This window comes from Salvelinus fontinalis, chromosome 12 (assembly GCF_029448725.1).
Source record: "Salvelinus fontinalis isolate EN_2023a chromosome 12, ASM2944872v1, whole genome shotgun sequence".
Classification (NCBI taxonomy): Eukaryota; Metazoa; Chordata; class Actinopteri; order Salmoniformes; family Salmonidae; genus Salvelinus; species Salvelinus fontinalis.
The window spans coordinates 38,141,967-38,160,820 of NC_074676.1; the positions used below are offsets into that span (position 1 = coordinate 38,141,967).

The following is an 18,854-nucleotide window of genomic DNA, read 5'->3' on the forward strand; positions in this document are numbered from 1 at the left end:
AATTATTTACAAGATGTCATTCTTCCATTGCTCACCTGCACCTGCTTTTCCCCGCACCTTCCTGTCCAAACAGGAAGTAGAGATCAATCTAGAGGATGTGCGTCACACTCACAAGCCTCAGGACCAGTACCACTTTGCTATGAGTGGCAAGTCCTTCGCTGTCATCACCGAGCACTTTCAGGACCTGCTGCAGAAGGTACACCACCCCTCCATTCCCCTATAAACGCATAGCTACGGCTGTTGTGATTTGGTTGTGTCTAATGCATTGTTGTTGACCTATCTGGTGTAGTTGGTGCTGCATGGCACCGTGTTTGCCAGAATGGCCCCCGACCAGAAGACCGAGCTCATTGAGGCACTGCAGAGTGTGGAGTGAGTAGAAACACTGTTGACTCAGTACACACTCTCACCCTCTTCATAGATCTGATCAAATATTTAAAAAACATTTCATTAATTACATTTACAACAGTCAAATGAACTTCTCTTTCCCCATCTGCAGTTATTTTGTGGGCATGTGTGGAGACGGCGCAAACGATTGTGGTGTAAGTACAGACTCTTTGAAAGCATGCAAATAGAAGTAAAGACACTGTCATTCCTTTAAATTTTCTTGTTTCTGACAACTTTCTACCGTCTCCTTCACCCTCGCTCTCCAGGCTTTGAAGAGGGCTCACGGTGGGATCTCTCTCTCTGAGCTGGAGGCCTCTGTAGCATCTCCCTTCACTTCCAGGACCCCCAACATCTCATGTGTGCCTAGCCTCATCAGGTAGGCCTGCCCTGGGCCTCGAGCACCACAATACTACCCTACACCAACAGCTGAACATGGCTAACAAACTGCCAAGCTTCCAGGCTAATCAGCCAGCCTTATGAACTTGCATGCTGACTCACTCGTTTGCACCGCAAAAAATATCGACTCTTTCTCCACAGAGAAGGGCGAGCGGCTCTCATCACCTCCTTCTGTGTGTTCAAGTTCATGGCCCTCTACAGCATCATCCAGTACATCAGTGTCACCCTGCTCTACTCTGTGAGTACAGTACCCCTCCTTTAGTCTCTGCACTCCTGTCAGGAGATTACCTCAGAGATCCTGTTAAATATGTCATTCTATGGATATTACTCTCTGGTGTATACAGTAGCTGACCTCTGACCTTCTCTCTCTAACCCTGTTAGATCCTTAGTAACCTGGGAGACTTCCAGTTCCTCTTCATCGACATCGCAATCATCCTCCTCGTAGTCTTCACCAGTAAGTAAACAACACCAGTTAGATGGAGCGTTATGTTATTGCAAAATTCCCTTTTTTGATGCTGCAGACATTACTTGTTTGATCTACTACCAACTTTCTATCTTCTGGTTCCTTCTCTCTTTCTCTCCCACCTTCTCTGTGCAGTGTCTCTGAACCCAGCGTGGAAGGAGCTGGTGTCGAGGCGTCCCCCCTCAGGTCTGATCTCAGGCCCTCTGCTGTTTTCCGTGCTGACTCAGATCCTCATCTGTCTGGGCTTCCAGACCATTGCCTTCCTCTGGGTCCGACACCAGGCCTGGTACCACATCTGGACGCCACAGTCCGAGTGAGTCCAAGTTCAACCCCCACGATAACTACTGGACCTATTCAAAACACACTATTTGGAGGATAGCTGTATCAATCTAAAATCACCAATAAGACACCTGTAACAAAACACCAATGGACCAATGAGACAACTGTACCAGACCCAAAACAAACCAATAACCAACTGTAAACACAGTAACATTAGCCGTGAATGTCTTCCTGTATATCATTACCGCAAAGAGTAGGGACGTCGCCAGTAAGCTTTTGACTTGTAAAGCTGCTTCCTTCTAAACATCTGTGTGCCCTGTGTGTCTCCTCTCCCAGTGCCTGCAACTCGTCCCTCCGTGCCAACTTGGGGCCAGAACACAACTCCTCAGAGGAGAGGGACGACCACAACATCAAGAACTACGAGAACACCTCCCTGTTCTACGTCTCCTCCTTCCAGTACCTCATCGTGGCCATCGTCTTCTCCAAGGGGAAGCCCTTCAGACAGCCCAGCTACAAAAACTGTGAGGATCACTACTTACACCAATGTTCCCACATACCTACCTGAAAATCAGATAACGGTTTAAGTGTTGGTTCTAAAATCAGTTGACGGTTTGAGATTTGTTGAAAGTGCAACATTGGGGTGAGTATCTTTTGCTGTGTAATTGACATGTTGGTTTTATCGTCTCTCTTCTGTCTGCAGGGCCTTTTGTGGTGTCATGTATTGGCCTGTACATATTTCTGTTCTTCATCATGTTTTACCCTGTGTCTGCTATCGATGAATTCCTAGAGGTGAGTGGACGTCAACCATGAGAGACAAGCTTTATACAGATATTAGCCTCAAGCTTCGGTTGAATTGAGTCCTACAATAGTGACATTGTGAATGAACATGGCACTGCTCCACTGTCTGTTAAATGTACTCGTGTGAATCTGTTTCTCTTTTTTATATTTTTTATTTAGATTGTGTGTGTTCCGTTTGAATGGAGAATCACTCTGTTCTTCATCATCATAGTCAATGCAGCCGTGTCTGTATTGGTGGAGGTAAGACACACACACACACGAACGCACGCACATCAAAGTGAGATGTGCGCTGTCCATTTTGCATTATTCTGAGCTCTCTTTACACCATGTTACATAGGTCATTTTTCTCATGTACCATTTTTGTTTTGTCATGCAATGTTTTCATTAGTGGCGCTTAGGTTCAGTCAGGTGGTGCTGGATTGTGTGTTGACTGTTTCCTACTGACCGACTGGAGAGTGACTGTTTCCTACTGACCGACTGGAGAGTGACTGTTTCCTACTGACCGACTGGAGAGTGACTGTGGCCTACTTGACCGACTGGAGAGTGACCTACTTGACCGACTGGAGAGTGACCTACTTGACCGACTGGAGAGTGACCTACTTGACCGACTGGAGAGTGACCTACTTGACCGACTGGAGAGTGACCTACTTGACCTACTTGACCGACTGGAGAGTGACCTACTTGACCGACTGGAGAGTGACCTACTTGACCGACTGGAGAGTGACTGTCGCAGAATTTTAACAGATGAAGCTGATGGCTGAGCCAGTGTCTGTCTGTCTGACATACCATTTGACTACCTTTTCATTATGAAAAAGCCAGACATTCTTCCTTGTCTTTCATTGATGTAACCCAATGAAACTCTACCTTTAGCAGACACATACACACAATTCCTCCCAAAAAACATTCCTTACCCCAGAACTTCAACGGGTGACTATCCAGGAACATAAGGAAGAAGGAACACACTATTTCTGCCTAGATTTGACATTCATTGACGGGACATACAAAAACAAGCTTAACGTTTTGGCTTAATCGCCTTCATCACATAATTCCTACCTGTAAATACAACCTGCAATCACCACAGTGACTTCCATACTGTAGTCCACTCATTCAATCTAATTGGTGGTTGGTTACACACCTAGTTCCTTTTCTCTTTCAATCTCCAGGTGTCAGAAAATGATGACCTAAAGATTTGTGGCCCAATGATAATGGCTCACCAGTGATTTACTATTAGAAAATGCCCCTGGCTTACCCTGCACATTAGAGCAGGAGCACTACAGTGCCTTCAGGAAGTATTCACGCCCCTTGACTTGTTCCACGTTGTTACAGTCTGAATTTAAAATAGAAAACATTTCACTGGCCGACACACAATACCCCATAACGTCAAAATGGCATAATGTTTATTTTTACTAATTAATACAAAATGAAAAGCTGAAATGTCTTGAGTCAATAAGTATTCAACCTCTTTGTTATGGCAAGCCTAAATAAGTTCAGGAATAAAAATGTGCTTAATAAGTGCATGGACTCACTGTGTGTAGCATTTGTGTTAATATGATTTGTGAATGACTACCCCACACATACAGAGTTATCTGTAAGGTCCCTCAGTCGAGCAGTGAATTTCGAACACTGATTTAACCACAGTTTTCCAATGCCTCGCTAAGGGCACCTATTAGTTTATGGGTAAAAATACAAAAAGCAGATATTGAATATCCCTTTGAGCATGGAAGTTATTCATTACACTTTTGATGGTGTATCAATACAACGATACAGGTGTCCTTCCTAACTCAGTTACAGGGGGGGAAGAAAACTGCTCAGGGATTTCACCATTAGGTCAATGGTCACTTTAAAACAGTTTGCATTTAATGGCTGTGATAGGAGAAAATTGAGGATGGATCAACATTTTATTTACCCCACAATACTAACCTAATTGACAGAGTGAAAAGGAAGCTTGTACAGAATATTCCAAAACATGCATCCTGTTTGCAACAAAAGTAATCCTGCAAAAAATGAGGCAAAGCAATTCACTTTTGGTCCTGAATATAAAGTGTTATGTTTGGGGCAAACTAATACTCTCCATATTTCCAATGCATCTTGTGGGTATACTTGTAATCGTTAAGGACTGGAGTAAAAGAAGAAAAAGTTTTTTTTTTAAACGGAATGGAGCTAAAGCACAGGCAAAAACCTGGTTGTCTGCTTTCCACCAGACACTGGGATATGAATTCCCCTTTCAGCAGAACAATAACCTAAAACACAAGGCCAAATCTACACTGGAGTTGCTTACCAAGAAGACAGTGAATGTTCCTGAGTGGCCGCGTTAGTTTTGACTTAAATTTGCTTGACAATCTATGGCAAGACTTGAAAATGGATGTCTAGCAATGATCAACAACAATTTGAGAACTTGAAGAATTTAGAAAATAATAATGGGCAAATATTGTACAATCCAGGTGTGCACAGCTCTTTAGACTTACCCAGAAATACTCAGATGTAATCACTGCCAAAGGGGATTCTATCATGTATTGACTCAAGGGTGTGAATACTTAAGTAAAATTGATATTTCTGTATGTCTTTTTCAATAAATGTGCAACATTTTCTAAAAACATGTTTTTACTTTGGTATTGTGTGTAGATGGGTGAGGAAAAAAACAATTTGTAACGCCAGCTGTAACGCGAAAAAATGTGGAATAAGTCCAGGGGTATGAATACTTTCAGAATACACTCTATATTACTGTGCTGCCCTTATCCCCCCTCTTAAGCCTCACAAGCCCAAGAACAGCTTAGCAGTGACAAGATGGTGCTCTCTCCAAAGCTGCCAACCTCTCACTCCCCAACCAATGACGCTCAATGGAAAATCACCAGCAACGGATCTGTCACAAAATCATCACAACAAAATCCACTTTAAAAAGCACCGTTCTTCTGTTGTAGATGAAGTTAACACTCTCACTTTATTTGTTTTCATTTCTTTTGAGAGTAACTCCTTTTGCCTATCATCACAACTAAGGCACAGCCCTGAAATCACCCTAAATGTCCTTTCAATAGTTTGACTATTCAAAAAAACGAATGTACAAAATCTTCTTGAGAGAAGCTGTGTGATCAAGTAGCCACGCTACTCTTTGTAATTCTTTCCTGCCCACTGCGCCTATTATTCCATAGACCCTCGTCCTTGACGTCGTCTTATGGAAGCTTGTCTTCAGCCGAGACAAGCAGGGCGGCTATGGCACCACCCATGCCGCTCCAACAACACAGGTTGGAAAATCTGACGCGCCTCCTCTCTTCCACCGTCGCTTTTCACCTCCCCCTATGCCCCCCTCTTCTTTCTTTCCTTCTTTCTGTATACCCTCCCCAGACCTTGCATGTGCAGACCTGATTGCGCTCTGGCCCCTCTTTCGCCCCCTGGTGGGTCTCCTGTGTTATTACTCTCCTCTGGGAACAAGATTGCCCCAGTCTTCCCTCCTATCTAAAGCTCCAGCAGTAGTACAGTAAGCTCCAGTAAGCTCCCCCCGTTGCATGTACCTCACAGCTTTCCTGTAAGCCGCTAAGAGTGGAAATAGCATGGCCTAGATCAGGTATGTATACACTGCAGGTTAGCTGGTATGTCCCACACATGGTCACTCTTGGCCTCCTTCCATATGTAGCAAGTAAAATGTGCTCCCATTTCCAATTGCAAATAGTCATAATTACCTTTTTTGCTGAACCGCAGCATCTTAGCTTGTCTGCTTGTTTTGAGGTAATTCTCTGGCAGAAAAACTTCAATCCCCAAAAGGTATTGCAATGCTGGATGTTAATTTGAATGGCCTAAGAACATTTTCTGTTGAGGGGAAAGTTCCCCAGGAAATTATTTGTCTCAATTTTTAACCATTATAAAACAATGTGCATTCTGCAATAAAGTGAACCAATCTGAATCCCATCGCTACCTTCTTTTGGTTATATAGTGCATGTGGTGACATAAGCATGTGATGTCATTCTACGAAATAAAAATATATAATTTTAAAGGGATCAATTTGAAAGAGAATGAAAGGGGAATATTCATTGTTTTCTTTGCCGTTTCCTTTGCCCTTTTCTCGTTGTTGTTATCGTGCTGTTTCCAGGGGGGCATCGACCTCTGGGGAGCCAAGTGTCTGTCGTGGCTGTGCTGCCGCCGGAGGAAGGTACCCAAGGCGCGCTACATGCACCTGGCCCAGGAGCTTAGCGTGGACCCCGACTGGCCCCCCAAACCCACCACCACCACCGAGGCCAAGCCCCCACTGCCCAGCAACCCCCCTGAAAACGGCTCCTCCTACCAGATAATGGCCGACTCCTAGCACCCCCCCGCCCCACACTTGGCTAAAGCAAACACACACACTCACGACAAAAAGAAACAGTGGTCTATGGAAAGAACAAGGCGAAAGATGGGGTGATGGTAGAAAGGGATTTCGGGGTGAAGAAATGGTAGTATGGATCTCTTCATGCTCTTTGCTGCTCAGATCCAGCACACTGTTCAGAACCTGGCTGGTTACGTAACCCTCACCAACCAAACTCCTCAACCTGCCACCACCCCCTGGTATACAATGGTTGGTCTACTACACAAATACACCCCCAGTATGGTCTACTCTATATCCACCCCGCCTTCAGCTGGTCTACCTGCAGTCCATGTTGTCACAGGCTGGGTCCTGTGGCAGAGTCAGACCCCTGTGTCATTATTATGAGATTAATCATTGCCTCACTGCTTTTTAACCCTTGCAGAACTATGCAGCAAACTGACAAACTCCAATCTTAGTCTTAAAACGGTAATGATTTCTACAATTGTAATTGGTGTTGCCGTGATTCCTCCAGGAGCTCCAGACCTTCTCGCATTTTTACTTTTGTTTGTAAGCAGCCACCAGCCATCTCCACTAACATGGATATCATACAGGGGACTTGAAGCATGGATGTGCATGAACCCAGCTCCGTATAGCCATTGTTATATGGTGGTTGGAATACTACTGCTTACCCAACAGTACTGTAGTATTAATATTGCTGAACAGGGACCAGAACCTTTTTGTATTATGAAACAAGGCATAACAAGAGGCAGCATGCAAACGGCTTGGAATCACGGGTAGCAGCAACCCCCCCCCCCTGCATGTAGAAACCATCCAAAGGCGAATAGACTTGCAAAATCATGTCAAACTGGCCTCACATGGGCTAGCGTTGCTCCGCATGGAGAAGGTCTGTCTTTAAAAAAGAAAGAAAAAAATGTGATCCTGTCTGTATTGGAAAAATAATTGAGGTATGATAATGGTGAAAGGCGAGGCATTGTGAAATTCATTACCTAGCCGTATGCGTGTGGTCTCTCTCCATACAGCCATGCAACTGGCAAGATACTGTACTACCAATGTATACTGCGCTAAAGCCATAGCAGCATGAATGTATTGTATTAGCATTGCTCACTGCACAGTCAAAAGAGAAATCAAAGGGCTTAACTCATTGTCCATCAGAGCAGGCTGCTGTGTAGAGATATAGGATGACGTGCTCATTGTAATGGATGAATTAATTTAATTCCAACCCTTACAAGTCCGTCCTCCTATATCTCCGCCCACCAGCCACCACTGTTATCCACATTTTCAAAGATACAATACACACTCTGTCACTGTATATATTTTGTACATTGTGCATTGCTGTCCAGCCTCATGATGTGTTGACAGTGTTGTACATGTCATATTTTCTGCCAGTCAGTCATAAGCCAGTCTTTCTCCTCATAGTAGCAGGTCGTCAGAGATCCTAGTTTGTGTTCATCTGATGTAAATATTTTATTTGATGACATTCAAAATGTGTGTGAGAATTGCCGGAAACACAATACTGAGAGGTATCGCTAGAATGCCAGTTCAAATCTTTAAATATGATGTATTTACTTGGTGTTAAAGGTCCAATGCAGCTGTTTTTATCTCAATATCAAATCATTTCAGGGTAACAATTAAGTTCCTTACTAACCAGGTTTACATCCAACCTTTTTATGCGAGTAAAGTACATAAAAAATGTCATGACAGGCCTGATGGAAACCATTTTTTTCCCCGGTAAACTTTCCAAATGTCGATAAAACAAAATCCACTAGACAGGGTGGGATCTTTTTGTCTGTAAAATTAATTATATGGGGGAAAAAGTAATGCTTTTATGATATAGTAACCATCATATCGAAGTGAACTTGGAGTCACGCGATGAAGTGTGGTCCTCCCACTAATATTCATCAGGAAAGCATGCAGTTTATTAGGTTACAGATCTAAATAATTGATGATGAACTTCAAAGGGTGGTGAAAGTGCATGCAAGTAGATGCGCTTAATTCTTTCCAGTAAATATCGAGGGTCTTATTTTGGTGACATAATAATTCATTCTTGGCTGCAGTTTAACAAATAAAAATAGTCTTGCTCTTTTGTCCATAATCATAATAATCTCATGTAGTCTATATGTGAGCTCTAAGCAAAAAATGGCTTCTTAGCAAATAGCAATTTTGCTGGGACTGTTTGGGAGTGGTCCGAGTGGAGCGGGAAAAACTTAGAATTAGCTATTATTGGCAGAGGTTTTGACCTCTTTCTTATTGGTCTATTAAATAATTCACCACCTGGTGGAGTCACCAAGCAGGCCAAAACGCCACCCCAACAGCTCTTACACTAAGTGGTTATCATTTTCACAAGTTCACAGTATAATTCCAACCTCAGTGAAAATATAAACACAGAAAAATCACATTTTTGACTTCACTGGGCCATTAAGTCAGTGTTAACTCATTTTTTTTATTTTTCAGATTCACAACAACAGATGTCCTAGTTATACATGATCAAACCTTCCAGATCTCTACTAGACATACACTACCGTTCAAAGGTGTGGAGTCACTTAGAAATGTCCTTGTTTTTGAAAGAAAAGCACGTTTTTGTACATTAAAATAACATATAATTGATCAGAAATGCAGTGTAGACATTGTTAATGTTGTAAATGACTATTGTTGCTGGAAACAGCGGATTTTTTAAATTGGAATATCTACAGAGGCCCATTTTCAGCAACCATCACTCCTGTTTTCCAATGGCACATTGTTAGCTAATCCAAGTTTTTATAATTTTAGAAGGCTAATTGATCATTATAAAACCATTTTGCAATTATGTTAGCACAGTTGAAAACTTGTGCTGATTTTAAAGAAGCTTTTAAACTGGCCTTTAGACTAGTTGAGTATCTGGAGCATCAGCATTTGTGGGTTTGATTACAGGCTCAAAATGGTCAGAAACAAAACTTTATTCTGATACTCGTCAGTCTATTCCATGCGAGAAATTGCCGATCCCCTACAACGCTGTGTACTACTCCCTTCATAGAACAGCGCAAACTGGCTCTAACCAGAATAGAAAGAGTGGGAGGCCCCGGTACACAACTGAGCAAGAGGACAGGTACATTAGTGGTAACTAGTAACAGGTAACAGGTAACTAGTGTCTAGTTTGAGAAAGACGCCTCACAAGTCCTCAACTGGCAACTTCATTAAATAGTACCCGCAAAACAACAGTCTTAACGTCAACAGTGAAGAAGCTGAGATGGCTTTTTCTTTGCAGCTCTGCCTAGAAGGCCAGCATCCCGGAGTCGCCACTTCGCTGTTGACGTTGAGACTGGTGTTTTTGCGGATACTATTGAAGCTACTAGTTGAGGACTTGTGAGGAGTCTTTCGCAAACTAGATTCTCTAATGTACTTCTCCTTTTTCTCAGTTGTGACCTTCCACTCCTCTTTCTATTCAGGTTAGAGAGTTTGCGCTGTTCTGTGAAGAGATTGGTACACAGCGTTGTACGAGATCTTCAGTTTCTCACATGGAAAAACCTTAATTTCTCAGAACAAGAATAGACTGATGAGTTTCAGAAGAAAGTTTTGTTTCTAGCCATTTTGAGCCTCTAATCGAACCCATAAATGCTGATGCTCCAAATACTCAACTAGTCTAAAGGCCAGTTTTATTGATTCTTTAATCAGAACAACAGTTTTCAGCTGTGCTAACATAATTGCAAAAGGGTTTTCTAATGATCAATTAGCCTTTTATAATGATAAACTTGAATTAGCTAACACAATGTGCCATTGGAATACAGGACTGATAATGGGCTTCTGTACGCCTATGTAGATATTCCATTTTAAAAAACTGCCGTTTCCAGCTCCAATAGTCATTTACAACATTATCAATGTCTACAATGTATTTCTGATCAATTGTATGTTACTTTAATGGACAAAAAATGTGCTTTTCTTTCAAAACAAGGACAAACAGTTTTTGAACGGTAGTGTATATTGTTCCTGATATTGAGTGTTGGTAATATGACACAGGTGACTTTGGAGCGTTGGTAATATGACACAGGTGACTTTGGAGCGTTGGTAATATGACACAGGTGACTTTGGAGCGTTGGTAATATGACACAGGTGACTTTGGAGCGTTGGTAATATGACACAGGTGACTTTGGAGCGTTGGTAATATGACACAGGTGACTTTGGAGCGTTGGTAATATGACACAGGTGTATAAAGAATGCACAGTAGAGAGCACATTCTCCAGGAATATACAGCAATATTGGTCATTGACAATATATGACCAGGAACAAGAGTACATCCTCCTGTGACAATGAACCTGTTTCTGCAAACCAACTCTAGATTGAATCCATGACAGTTCTGCTTTTAGTAAAGGTAGATTTACTCAATGTTTCTGAAGAATGATTTACATTGGTGTTGGTATTTAATTATGTTGAGGGGATCTTTCCTAAATATCTGTACAAGATGCAGATTTTTATTTTCAGAACAAAATGTTCAATTTTACATTTAGTTATTTAAATTAAAAAGGTTATTTTTGTTGAATGATTATAGAGTAAAAAAACATTTTAAATGGTTGTAAACAAGTCATGTTTCCAGAAAGTTCAAAAGCTCACCTCCAAATCAGACTGGAACATTATGGACTTTTTCATGTTAATAATACAAATAAAATTGGACTATCTGTATTTTTTTAAATGTACATTTACAGTATGTGTTTTTAGATGTCCCTTCAAAAACATTGTTTCGAGCTGTAGTGGTGCTTTCTACTCTCGGTACTGTTTTGTCACAATCAGTTGTTTGTACACTTTTGTTGTAATGTTTGGATTTCGTTTCAGGGTTTTGTCACTATCAATGTTATGGAACAAGCGATGCTATGTTTTTATCTTCCTGAATCAGACATGAGTCCATTGGGCATTTCTATAATTATTTAAGTCAATGATGTGGAGGTGCAATTGTCTGATACTACTATGGCCCTCAAACTAAACTTTGGACCTCGAAGCCAGTTACTCTTTTTTTATTATTATTATTATTTTCTCTAATCAGGGACTGATTTTAGGTTTGTGCAATTAATTATCAGGTAGAATAGAACCGGATAGGCGCCGGACCTCGTAGGGAAGGGGTGTCAAACTCAGTCTGTGGAGGGTCTAGTGTCTGCAGGTTTTTGTTTTTTTCCATTCAATTAAGGCCTAGACAACCAGGTGATGGGGAGTTTTATTAGTTAGTGACCTTAATTCATAAATCGAGTACAAGGGAGGAGCGAAAACAATTGAGACCTAGGCAACCAGGTGAGGGAAGTTCCCAACTAATGAATAACTTTAATTTAGCAATCAAGTACAAGGAAGGAGTGAAAATATGCACTCAGCCCTCCAAGAACACTCAGCCCTCCATGAACACTCAGCCCTCCATGAAATTCGTTTTGACGCCTGTGCTCTACGACCAATATCTAGTCGTGAGAAATATCTTCTCAGTACTCTGTAAACGATTACCATGATTCTATTAATATATTGGCACCTCAGCTCGACAAACACTGTTTCCGGGCAGAAATATTCTGACCTTTTAGCTCAATGTTTGTTTTCACTAGCACCTGTCACCTAAAACGTGTAAACCATGCTTTGAGTTTTATATACGCTGTGTTTTTTGTAAAATCTCAATGTTACAGGCTGAAGAATGTGCATTGCTGTGGATATTGCAACCGGTATTGTCTCTCTCATCTAGAAGGGATAATTTTGCTGCTAGGGGAATGATTCAGATTAACCTTAATGCTTCAACTTTCAATCAATAATGATAACCCTAAAACCTGCAAATAGTTATGCTTCCTAATTTTCCCCTCCACTTACAAAGAATCGGCTCAATCAAAGCGATTAAGTGTATGCTGAAATTCTTTATTTTTTTTGTTAAGGTACATTATACCACCTGTTGACATCTCTAATCACCTGCTTTTTATTTAAGTGTTTGAAACAAACCATTTGAAACAAACCATTAAGAGGCATTTAGAACATATCAGACACTGAGTCTGTTGAACTTCCAGTGGAATTGTTTCCTCAGGGAAATGTGTATTTGTAACGAATCAAGAAATATAATGAAGTTAATTACCTAACTGAATTAAAAACAATCCTGTTGGTAAACATTTTATTACAGTTCTATTGTATGTAGATTGCTTGTTGTGCTACCAAATCCAATCTCCCAACCCCTAAGAGGCTTCTCTGAGAAAAAAAAAAGAAAAAAAACTTTTGTAAACGTAGATTACTTAGCAAATTTTTGTACTTGTAATTTATTTGTATTTATTTGTATTTCTTTACTTAGGATTGTGTTTCTAATTTCTTTCGTTTTCTTTTCAATAAATGTGGTTGTCAAATAAACATCTATTTTTTGACTACTTTTCAGGTTAAAGTATACTGAACAAAAATATAAAGTAAAGTGTTGGTCCCATGTTTCATGAGCTTAAATAAATGATCCCATACATTTTTGCAAACACAAAAAGCTTATTTCTCTCATTGTGTTAACAAATTCGTTTACATCCCTGTTAGTGAGCATTTCTCCTACGCCAAGATAATCCATCCACCTGACAGGTGTGGCATATCAAGAAGCTGATTAAACAGCATGATCATTACACAGATGCACCTTGTGCTGGGGACAGTAAAAGGCCACACTAAAATGTGCAGTTTTGTCACACAACACAGTACCACAGATGTCGCATGCAATTGGCATGCTGACTGCAGGGTTGGCCACCAGAGCTGTTACAACAGAATTGAATGTACATTTCTCTGTCGTTTTAGAGAATTTGGCAGTACGTCCCACCGGCCTCACAAACCATGTGTAGCCACGCCAGCCCAGGACTTCCAAATCCGACTTCATCACCTGCGGGATCATCTGAGACACGTCACCCAGACAGCTGATGAAATTGTGGGTTTGCACGAAGAATTTCTGCACAAACTGTCAGAAACCGTCTCAGGGAAGCTCATCTGCGTGCTCGTCATCCTCACCAGGGTCTTGACCCGACTGCAGTTTGGCTTCGTAACCGACTTCAGTGAACAAATTGCCACTGGCATGCCGGAGAAGTGTGCTCTTCATGGATAAATCCTGGTTTCAACAGACCGCGTGTATGGCATCCTATGGATGAGCGGTTTGCTGTTCACAATGTTGACATCAGGGTGCCCTGTGGTATTGGGGTTATGGTATGGGCAGGTATAAGCTACGAACACAATTACATTTTATCGATGGCAATTTGAATGCATAGAGATACTGTGATGAGATCCTGAGGCCCATTATCGTGCCGTTCATCCGCCGCCATCACCTCATGGTTCAACATGATAATGCATGGCCCCATGTCGCCCGGACCTGTACATAATTCCTGGAAGCTGAAAATGTCCCAGTTCTTCCGTGGCCTGCATACTCACCAGACATATCACCCATTGAGCATGTTTGGGATGCTCTGGATCAACATGTACGACAGTGTGTTCCAGTTCCCGCCAATATCCAGCAACTTCGCACAGCCATTGAAGAGGAGTGGGACAAAATTCCATTGAAGAGGTCACAATCAACAGCCTGGTGGTCACACCAGACTGACTGGTTTTCTGACCCATGCCCCTACTTAAAATATAAAACATTGTGACCAACAGATGCATATCTGTATTCCCAGTCGTGAAATCCATAGATTAGTGCCTAATGAATTTATTTCCTTCTTAACTGTGTAACTCGGTGTAACCGCTGTGAAATGGCTAGCTAGTTAGCGGGTCAATCTGTGAAGACCTTGAAGTAGTTGTTTCCCTTGCTCTGCAAGGGCTGAGGATTTTGTGGAGCGATAGGTAACGATGCTTCGTGGTAGGCAGTTGTGTTCAGAGGGACCCTCGTTCGAGCCCATGTTGGGGTGAGGAGAGGGACGGAAGCAACACTGTTTCATCAGAAAAATCTTTGAAATTGTTGCATTTATATTTTTGTACAGTCTAAAGCACCTTTCTCTATAGGTACTATATGATGAACTTGTCGAGGTGCCTGTTCAAGCCATTGTCCCAGATCCATTTTGGCAATTGCTACGCATACAGACAAAACTGTCGGGGGGGAGGCCAAAGTTGGGAACCTCTTTTCAGCATAGCATGTTGCATACGATAATGTTGGCACCCAGAACCATATCTCGCATGGATTTAACATTGATAAAACAAGCGGGATTATGGTATTAATATACATTTACATAAATTCCCTGGTGCTATATTGTCTGATTTAGTAATAAAAAGTGAATAATTTAAGATATCAGGAGCTAAAAATATTTAAATGTTATCAATATTATCATTTTAGCCTAGTTCCTGAGAACAGTAGGCTACATTATGTAGTCAAAAATCCCATAAAAACAGAGCAGAAATGTAGAGCTCTATTCAATCCGCATCATCGGTGACTGAAATTTAAATTTCAATGTTCCCGCTTTAGTGGAGACAGCATTCACGGTAAATGCTGCATATGTCGGCTTAATTGGAAATGACCTTTACATTTCTATCGTGGAATCTGTAACACTTCAACTTTAGGCCGGGATTCAATCCAATCACGCTTTGTTGACACAGTTAATTTCTGATTGAGAAGGCATGCTGCGTTAACATTGCCTTTTGGAGACAAAACGTGATTGGATTGAATCCCGGCCAACTTTCCTTTCCAATTTGCAAGAGGCTTAATCCAGAGATCTATATGTAATGACGAGATGCTCATGTCTGCCCTAACACTGGGAGTCTTTGTCCTAAAGGCGGGAAGGCAGGTGACAAGTTTAGGGCTGCATTTTATTCCCATATAAATGCATTGGGCTTATTCTGGACAGATTTTGACGAGAGTTAGCCCTCTCCCTTCTTCTCTTCCTCTCTGCCCAAAACTACAGTATATCGCTGGAGAAAGTAACTGAGCGAATGACATGCCATACTCTTTTGGTCTAGGCAGCATCAGATACATGGTCTACACATACTGAGACAGAGGGGCGCTGTTTTACTCGCTCAGATGCTTTAACTGAGATGTGTCTTTCTGTCGGCGTGCGTCTCGGCTCTTATCAATATTTTATTTGTATGGGCAACAAGGTACGTTAGGGCAGGCCAGGCCCCCTAAGGCCCGCCCATAACGCCGGCCCTGGCACCCCCTTCCCGGGGATAATAGGTAGACCATAGTGGCGACCCGACCTGAAAAAATGAGGGAGTGGGGTGTCTCGCTTTCTTTACCGTCTCTGACGCAGTTACACCACCGGTATCATCTAAACAAAGGCAATGAAAAGCTATGCTAACACTGTTACCACTAATCTGATTGAATCCTGGCCTTAACCCATAAATCTAGGCCGGCGGGAGGCGGTATTTTTTTAAGAAGGTCATACCAAGAATCATTTTGCTTTTTTAATTTGGAATTTTAAGACTTGAAGTATAAAAAATATTTTGTCAAATGTTTTATTTGGGCTTACTGCTATAAGCCCATACAGACACGTTGAATAACAGATTCACTACATGAAACAACAGTCCCCAAAAATATATAAAGGAAGTTTGATCTGAAGTGTCTGTCCTATATCTGAGATATAAGATCAGGGAACACATATTTAACCCCTTATTTTTGGCAGTAAACAGTCTCCATACACACTGCTCAAAAAAATAAAGGGTACACTTAAACAACACAATGTAACTCCAAGTCAATCACACTTCTGTGAAATCAAACTGTCCACTTAGGAAGCAACACTGATTGACAATACATTTCACATGCTGTTGTGCAAATGGAATAGACAAAAGGTGGAAATTATAGGCAATTAGCAAGACACCCTCAATAAAGGAGCGATTCTGCAGGTGGTGACCACAGACCACTTCTCAGTTCCTATGCTTCCTGGCTGATGTTTTGGTCACTTTTGAATGCTGGCGGTGCTCTCACTCTAGTGGTAGCATGAGACGGAGTCTACAACCCACACAAGTGGCTCAGGTAGTGCAGCTCATCCAGGATGGCACATCAATGCGAGCTGTGGCAAGAAGGTTTGCTGTGTCTGTCAGCGTAGTGTCCAGAGCATGGAGGCGCTACCAGGAGACAGGCCAGTACATCAGGAGACGTGGAGGAGGCCGTAGGAGGGCAACAAGCCAGCAGCAGGACCCCTACCTCCGCCTTTGAGCAGGAGGAGCACTGCCAGAGCCCTGCAAAATGACCTCCAGCAGGCCACAAATGTGCATGTGTCTGCTCAAACGGTCAGAAACAGACTCCATGAGGGTGGTATGAGGGCACGTCGTCCACAGGTAGGGGTTGTGCTTACAGCCCAACACCGTGCAGGACGTTTGGCATTTGCCAGAGAACACCAAGATTGGCAAATTCGCCACTGGCGCCCTGTGCTCTTCACAGATGAAAGCAGGTTCACACTGAGCACGTGACAGACGTGACAGAGTCTGGAGACGCCGTGGAGAACGTTCTGCTGCCTGCAACATCCTCCAGCATGACCGGTTTGGTGGTGGGTCAGTCATGGTGTGGGGTGGCATTTCTTTGTGGGGCCTCACAGCCCTCCATGTGCTCGCCAGAGGTAGCCTGACTGCCATTAGGTACCGAGATGAGATCCTCAGACCCCTTGTGAGACCATATGCTGGTGCGGTTGGCCCTGGGTTCCTCCTAATGCAAGACAATGCTAGACCTCATGTGGCTGGAGTGTGTCAGCAGTTCCTGCAAGAGGAAGGCATTGATGCTATGGACCGGCCCGCCCGTTCCCCAGACCTGAATCCAATTGAGCACATCTGGGACATCATGTCTCGCTCCATCCACCAACAGACTGTCCAGGAGTTGGCGGATGCTTTAGTCCAGGTCTGGGAGGAGATCCCTCAGGAGACCATCCACCACCTCATCAGGAGCATGCCCAGGCGTTGTAGGGAGGTCATACAGGCACGTGGAGGCCACACACACAACTGAGCCTCATTTTGACTTGTTTTAAGAACATTACATCAAAGTTGGATCAGCCTGTAGTGTGGTTTTCCACTTTAATTTTGAGTGTGACTCCAAATCCAGACCTCCATGGGTTGATAAATTTGATTTACATTGCTAATTTTGTGTGATTTTGTTGTCAGCACATTCAACTATGTAAAGAAAAAAGTATTTAATAAGAATATTTCATTCATTCAGATCTAGGATGTGTTATTTTAGTGTTCCCTTTATTTTTTTGAGCAGTGTATATATAGCACCAGTCAAGTTTGGACACACCTACTCATTCCAGGGTTTTTATTTGTTTTTCAACAGGACAATGACCCAACACATCTCCAGCCTGTGTAAGGGCTATTTGACCAAGAAGGAGAGTGATGGAGTGCTGCTTCAGATGACCTGGCCTCCACAATCACCTGACTTAAACCCAATTGAGATTATTTGCACTGCGGTGTGAAGGAAAAGCAGCCAACAAGTGCTGAGTATATGTGGGAACTCCGACTGTTGGAAAAGCATTCCAGGTGAAGCTAGTTGAAAGAATAAAGCTGTCATCAAGGCAAAAGGTGGCTACTTTGAAGAATATAAAATATGTTTTGATTTGTTTACATGATTCCATGTGTTATTTCATAGTTTTGATGTTTTCACTATTATTCTACAATGTAGAAAATAGTAAAAATAAAGAAAAACCCTTGAATGAGTAGGTGTGTACAAATTGTACTTCCATTCATTATTTCAACTGGTACCGGGGGATCTTCAGACAAGTCTTGTGAGGCCTGTGGGTGTCCTAGAGCAAAATGTGTTTGTTTCCACAGAGGAGTCATATAAGTGTGTAGCCCAAACTGTTTGGACGCTACAGACAGAAGTTGGCAGAACAGCTGTATATCGACTTCAGACAAGTCCCAAGACGCTTGTAGAGAAAAACGGAGAACACCGATTTTGTGAGAAGACCAATTTTTGGGACGTCTCATGGTCTGACAAACACCGCCCTAGCTCTGTCACCTCTCACCGCAGATGCGGAATTGCCACATAGGCGGATGCGGTGGATTGAGCCGCATCCAATGCAAAAACATATCTCTAGCTTAAACGGACAGATTTTTTTATTGGGATGTTTTTACTATACTAATTAGACTTTAGGGGGTTAAAGACAATTATTAGCTAATCACACTTTAGTATGACATAGCCTATGTTTGATATTTCCACTGATCATTTGGTGTCATTGGTGTTACAAAAGATATAACACCAATGACACCCAAATAAATTTTAAATAAAAAATAACCTAAAATTAAGTAAATTGTTTTCCAAAATGCCATGCCCAAATTCCTGGCTGTGTACCTTGGTCATTCGGTGGAATTTGGGCATGGCATTTTGGAAAACAATTTACT

General features: G+C 42.2%; 1 protein-coding gene across 5 annotated transcripts in view; it reads left to right on the forward strand.

Annotated features, from left to right (window-relative positions):
• The window catches only part of LOC129867329 (polyamine-transporting ATPase 13A3-like), a 61,826-nt gene extending 48,888 nt beyond the window's left edge, over nucleotides 1–12,938 (forward strand). For 2 of the 5 annotated variants that reach the window (XM_055940657.1, XM_055940655.1), the window contains 11 exons: nucleotides 74–196; nucleotides 290–369; nucleotides 497–539; nucleotides 651–760; nucleotides 922–1,018; nucleotides 1,162–1,234; nucleotides 1,379–1,556; nucleotides 1,859–2,043; nucleotides 2,223–2,311; nucleotides 2,480–2,560; nucleotides 5,467–6,495. In XM_055940657.1, the coding sequence (XP_055796632.1) occupies nucleotides 74–196; nucleotides 290–369; nucleotides 497–539; nucleotides 651–760; nucleotides 922–1,018; nucleotides 1,162–1,234; nucleotides 1,379–1,556; nucleotides 1,859–2,043; nucleotides 2,223–2,311; nucleotides 2,480–2,560; nucleotides 5,467–5,796 (1,389 nt within the window). In that variant the 3' untranslated portion in view covers nucleotides 5,797–6,495. Of the gene's footprint in view, nucleotides 1–73; nucleotides 197–289; nucleotides 370–496; nucleotides 540–650; nucleotides 761–921; nucleotides 1,019–1,161; nucleotides 1,235–1,378; nucleotides 1,557–1,858; nucleotides 2,044–2,222; nucleotides 2,312–2,479; nucleotides 2,561–3,483 lie in introns of all 5 variants that reach the window. The other 3 variants (XM_055940658.1, XM_055940659.1, XM_055940660.1) reach the window with 3 other exon arrangements.
• Nucleotides 12,939–18,854: the final 5,916 nt, after the last annotated feature.